Genomic DNA, 6,000 nt, shown 5'->3' on the forward strand with positions numbered 1-6,000 from the left:
ATGCGAGCAGCGAGAATATCTGTTTTGAAAGATTCCAGGTCATGCATGAGGTCATCAGGAGTGAAGTGGCCCCCGACGTTATGGATGACGCCGAGGCATGAGATGGGAGGATGGGGGGTGTAAGTTTTGATGGTGACAGGCTTACCATGAATCTGAAGATGCGTGACAGAGAGTAGGAGGTGGGCGGTGAGAGGAGAATGAGTCTTTAGAAACACAAGGCTTTGGGCTGGCTTGGCCTGAAGGGTGATGTCGGCACTGGTCTTCGAGGAAAGTTGAGCAGCGGAGGCGACTGCGGCGAGTACGTCGTAGAGAGGTAGCTTGGGGGTGAGGGTTCCAGGGGGAAGCTGGATGGCAACTGTGATGAGCTCGGCGCGGGGTCGGGCTGCGGTGGCAGGCTTACGGTTTGCACCGATGGTGGTCCAGCCGATTTCCTGGGAAGGAGTGTCGTCTGCCGGGGACGTCGTAAGGTCCATGTCGGAGTCCTCAGCCGGAGTCTGAGTGGGCGACGCGGGTGCCGGGCTGGAGGTCTTGGTGTCAGTGGGACCTTTGGCTGGAGTAGGTGCAGCGGCTCCAGCGGCGGCGACGAACGCAGCCGGCTGCGACGCGTCTATGGCCCCGAAGCCCTTGGCGTCCCTTGTAGCGTGGAGTTGGCTAGGTGTGGACGCTGCGCCGCCGACGAACGCTGCCGGCTGCGCCGCGGCCGTCGATCCGGTGCTCCCAGCGTCGCTCAAGGCGTGCAGTGCGGCAGGAATGTGATCGGTTGCGTGGGCGGCGTTGAACGTACCCGTTTGAGAGACGGCTGTCGACGTGGTTGGAACAGGACCCGCGGTGGCGGCATCGGTGGGTCTGGGCTGCAGGGGCTTGGTCAGACGCTGCATTGCGGCGGTGGAGGCGCGGCGCGTTAGGTTTAGCGAGGCGCCGCGCCGCTTCACAGTTTTGGAGACGCTTGGAGGGCCAGTTCGGCAGCGGGCCGTGATGCCGATGGTTTTCACGTGCTCCGGGAGCCTTCCTGAAGCGATGGAGTGTAAATCCAGGGGCGGGCGAGGCCCTGGACCAGGCCAGGGGCAGGTTAAAGCAGAGCGCGGTAGGCAGCCAGCTAACCAGGGCGGCGCCACCTAGCCCCTTCTTGTAATGTTCCGTTCACACCAAAGGTGCAAAGCTGTGACTGGTCAGCTTCTCCGCTTTACAGCGGAGTAGTTACGGCAGCGATACAAGGAAAATGTGTGCGACGGTGATGGCGAGGCTTATTCTCACTTTACACATACTGAGAGATCTAGGGCATCAAGGGCCACATAATACCTGAGAGCTGAGCTCTATGGCCTCAAGATTTTACCGAGGATGTATACACTGTTTTGAATACTAGAGCAAGCAGCTAAGTACTCCTTACTCTTGGACGTTGGAGGTCAACGTGGTCACGGTCATTCCAGATTTCGTAGCGGCAGTGACGAATTCGTCGGCCACTTCGGGTCTCAGCCGCACGAGCTCAGACGGGCGAAGGTCGTTTGCCTCCTGCCAGACATCGGCCTGCGGGACGCGGTTTAAAAGGACCATCGAAAATGTTCTTAGACGCACAATGCGGCACCCGGCAGAGTCGGATGTCATCCCCATAAAAATGTCAGCTGTTTTTCTGTGAGCATTGTAATTAAAACAAACAAGCGCTCAGTGTCGAAGGAAACTGTCACCGGCCTTTCTGATATAACTCTCGCAATTCCTTTATATCCGGAGAATAAAAGCTTTTTCATTATCACCAGAGTGATTACTACAGTGATCACTACAGTGATAATGACAGTATCACTGCAGTGAGAATGACAATGGAAGACGCGCCAGTGCGAACTCTTTTGATAAATCTAGTAGCTGGCTTACTTAGCAGAAAGAACGCACGTTCCGTGCACTATGCTTTGATTACTCTGAACAAATAAATTTTCTCGTAATTTTCTTGTAATAATAATTCCGTGTAATTGGTACTACAGAATTGATTTCAATATTTTCCTGCACTTCCACTGTATTTTGTACTGAGCATATAATGCAAGGTGTCGCTGGTTTCTTAAAACCTGCTCTGGACATCCATAGGGTTCGTCTTGTGAATACTTCGTGGACTTAGTGACTTATCATGAGGGCTTAACTAGTTGCCCGCGCTTCAAACAGATGGAATGCGTAAACTGGACTAATAAAATTCAAGAAGTTAAAAGAAAATGTCACTGAAAGGAGGTCATCCAGAGGACGCCGTGGCCCTACTATCATGACATCGTGGTGCCCAATCTCGTATCTACCACGGAAGCTAGCAGGTGCCCCTTAGAAGCCATGACAGGTGCATGGCGGGCTTCAGCGCGACTTCACAGTAGGTCGATAACTTTGGTGGCAGGATCTCTTTTAAGCGCCATTCGAGATATCATATTTCCGAGATATTCTATTATAAGGCGATGCTAGTTAAAACATTAGGCATGGTAAATTCTGATTTAAGAACAACAAAATCATTTAGATTGAAATGCTGTTCCCGGGGTATCTAGTGCCATGAAATATTTGTATTCCTTTCCTTTATAAATAGTACACAATTGAGGGAAGCAGTAAAAGAAAGCACATCAAGTTGCGTATGAGAATCAACAGTGAGGGGTCGTCGCCCTTGCTGATAGGGAGAGAAGGTAACGGTTGCTTAACTCACCCGAAGCCGGTCCTCTAGCTTCGATAAGAGGCTAACATGAGTCGCTGTTTTCGGAGTCAAAGATACCAAGCGGTGCCTGCAATCAAAGCGAGGAGTTTTCATTTTCTGATTTTCAGTGTAGGCCTTGCCTCTAATCAGTGGGTAGTACGCGAATACGAGCACATATTGCAGTATGTGAATGCTGCGATATCCTATTGCAGAACATTTCTCGCTTTCATGTAAGGAAGCACTGAAAATGCTCGCACTCTTATCCACTGGCACGGCCGTTTGCGAGTAGAGTTCGAGTACAGCTAAAAATTCCACTCAAAATAAGGCGCCGAATAAATTCAGTAAGGTATGTTGACGGGCTAGTTGGTTTTGCATCTTGAAACTTGGAAAAAAACCCACCTAGATGCAAATAATTTGCCAAGGACAAAAAGAGACGATACCAAGCAGTGCCTGCGACCAAAGCGAGGAGTTTTCATTTTATGAAATTTAATATAGGCCTTGCCTCTAATCAGTGGGTACTACGCGAAAACGAGCGCATTCGAGTTCATGTCCGTTGTCTCCTCGTCTCTATTTGTCCTTGTCAAATTAAATGCGCCTAGGTGTTTTTTTTTGTCCAAGTTTCAAGTCGAATAAATCAATTTGCGAAATATTTATGGGCGCTTTATGTGCTTAATATTGTAAAAAAAAAAGTTTTTCGACCAGCCATTGCCCAGTAGGTCTTATGTTTACCAAACTTGATTGCATGAATCTGGCCCCTAGCATGCTGCTTACTACAGATACTACCAAGTGTAGAGTGGCACTATATGCAAAAGCGTTTACAAGGGGGGAGTACGAGTACTATTTTCTATTGACAGCATTTGAAGTACTGTCCTTTCAATCCCTGGTCAATGCTTGGCACATCAAAGCGTCAATCGTTCTTTATCTTTATCGTTATTCCCCGTCTAACGATGTAGTGCAGTCGCGTTCCACAAAAAATGCGGCTTTAGAAAGTGAAACGGCGGGGCTCTGGCGGCGGCTGATACAAAAGTTATAGTTTTGCTCTTTTGGAACGCAGTTATACTGCAAGTGCAGTTATTAATGTCACGTCTTAGAGTGAAAAGCTTGGGAGGTTTCTCTAAAAGCCGACGCCTGCGGTTTGGTGAGAGTAATTCGTTTTACTGCTTATTGCATCGCAGATTATAACAGTGGGAACATTTAACCGTCAGCAAATAACAGCCACTGATTCCCCCGAGAAGGCCAGATGCTTGAGATAAAAAGAGTGTGCCCTTGCAGAGCTGTATGCATTGCTTTTTGGAACAGATCTAGTTGGGGTAATAAACAAGAATGATCTAAAATTTATGAGCTTCTAGAGAGGTGAGTTCTGGATCGCATTCAGTTGGAGCCGCCTGTACTGTCTGCTCGGTTTTATAGCAAGAAAATAATCTTGGTACACTGTCAGTGGTGGATAGGGCTTGTTTTCTGGTCGGAGTTTTTGGTTCTACTTGGGTGGATTGCCAACAGAAATGTGCAAGTGTCCATCGGTCGTACTGAAGAAATTCCTGGTTTGTTTATGGCTAAGTTAACCGTTCCTGCAGCTTCTGTGTTCATAGAAGAATTTCAGCGAATGATAGGCCAATATCAATCCGCAACGCTGCTCCAAGCTTACCAGCAGATCTTGGACCCATGAGTCAAGATAGCCCAGTTAGGCAGAGACTATGTTTGGGTGGACAATAAAGTACGTTTGGGTTGTTCATGCTGTGCTTAAAAAGTAAGAAACATTTTAGATCCGCCAAAGTTAGTCACGCTAACCACAAGTGACCTCATGGCAAAGCAGCTTACAAACGTAGCATTTGCTGTTACCTACTGCACTGAGTTCAGCATAATACGCGTTCAGCGCTTGTGTTATTCTCTTCTTTGTTCCTGTCCTGTGTGCGCTGGAAATTTTTCAACATGCTGTACCAAATCGCTCGAATGTCAGTTTTACTTCAGCATAATACACCTAACAGCGTTCAATACACCCCCAGCGCCTGCTTTATGGGGCAAATACCGGCACCGAGCACTAATTGTAAACCTGCTGTGGGCTTGCAATTGGAGTTACTTTCTGTGCCTGGCTGATCGCAGCTATGGTTCTCGGTACAAGTGACATATCTGTAGTCTTACGCCACTAATTCAAAACTAGACGAATTAAATGTTCTACATTAGGGTCCATTTATGTGCGAATAAAATTAACGATGGGCAGAGGGCAGAGATTACGTAGGGAAGTTTTCTAAAGTAACGAAGAAACCCTCATTCCAAGCGGCTGATACCACCGCCGAGTCACCTTGACTCTTGAAAACTTTGCAGTTTAATGACGCAGCGTTGTGCAGTCTGCCGTGCATCGATATAACAAGGCGCAGTCAGCCTTGAAGCAATGAACTCACCACTTACCCTTTGTAGTGCACTCGCTGTGTCCTATTTAATGCGGGTAACGCCCATGACAGGCTCAGCATGGCCAGAAAGACGCCGGTCACGCATAAGCGCGGTTGTGCCATCGCTGACGACCGTGACTTGTCGACCTTCAGTACTGGCCCGTGCCAAGAGTTCGACCTCGAATGACGACTCCGAGAGGTGCTTCCCAAAGAAGTCGTGAAGCTTATATGTAGGGACCATGATGAATCTTATCTCTGCAAGTGCTGTCGGGAAAGGGCTGTGCGCAGTTCATGATCAGCGATTTCCTCATAGTGTTGCCATGCACACGCGTGACGCCTGTTCAGTGACGTTTAATGATGTGCAACCATAATTACTTTGGAGGGGCACTGATACAGGTTCCGTCAACTCTTTAGTTCCATTGTCTCTTATACATTCACCCAGCATTTCGCACTGCTATTGTAAATGGTGCAATGCCGAGAAGGTACACGACAAGTGTCACGGGCGGCGCTCTCTTTCGTAACCTATTGTGTGCGTGGCTGAGATCAATGTTTCTTGTTATCTCTATGTCTTGGTTGCGCAATTATAACGTTGTCTCTGTGTCGTCACGTCGTTCCAGGTAGGCAAAAAGCTACGTCATTTGATAATAAACTGTGTGGCCTAGGTGGTAGTCAGGCAACGCTTGCAAGGTTCTTTGGCAACCGAATGAAGTTAAAGCAGGAATTTCCCGAGAAGCTTGTTTACGAGGTCATAGCGCTGCTGGACGCTGACGCGAAGATTGACTTCCCACTTAATAAAGCATACACCTGATACAAGATCTCACTACTCAAGTATAATGTAGCGGCTATAGCATATGGCTGATGTAACATCCCGATCCCTTATGCGTGTATCTTTGCCAAGCTGTGCTGGGCTTTGACATCTTGGCGAAGCTTTATTTCCATGCACGCATGCCTAATGCGCAATAAAAA

At 48.2% G+C, this 6,000-nt stretch overlaps 1 protein-coding gene across 1 annotated transcript in view; it reads right to left on the reverse strand.

Moving 5' to 3' along the window:
- The window catches only part of LOC149346754 (zinc carboxypeptidase-like), a 34,927-nt gene extending 29,704 nt beyond the window's left edge, over positions 1–5,223 (reverse strand). Inside the window, exons 1-3 of the mRNA XM_089586676.1 lie at positions 5,054–5,223; positions 2,660–2,735; positions 1,388–1,524 (exon numbers count right to left, since the gene is read on the reverse strand). Coding sequence (XP_089442802.1) covers positions 1,388–1,524; positions 2,660–2,735; positions 5,054–5,157 — 317 coding nt within the window. The 5' untranslated portion in view covers positions 5,158–5,223. The remainder of the gene's footprint in view (positions 1–1,387; positions 1,525–2,659; positions 2,736–5,053) is intronic.
- Positions 5,224–6,000: the final 777 nt, after the last annotated feature.

The sequence above is a fragment of the Amblyomma mixtum genome, chromosome 4 (genome assembly GCF_055824585.1).
Source record: "Amblyomma mixtum isolate Tamu chromosome 4, ASM5582458v1, whole genome shotgun sequence".
NCBI classification, from domain to species: domain Eukaryota; kingdom Metazoa; phylum Arthropoda; class Arachnida; order Ixodida; family Ixodidae; genus Amblyomma; species Amblyomma mixtum.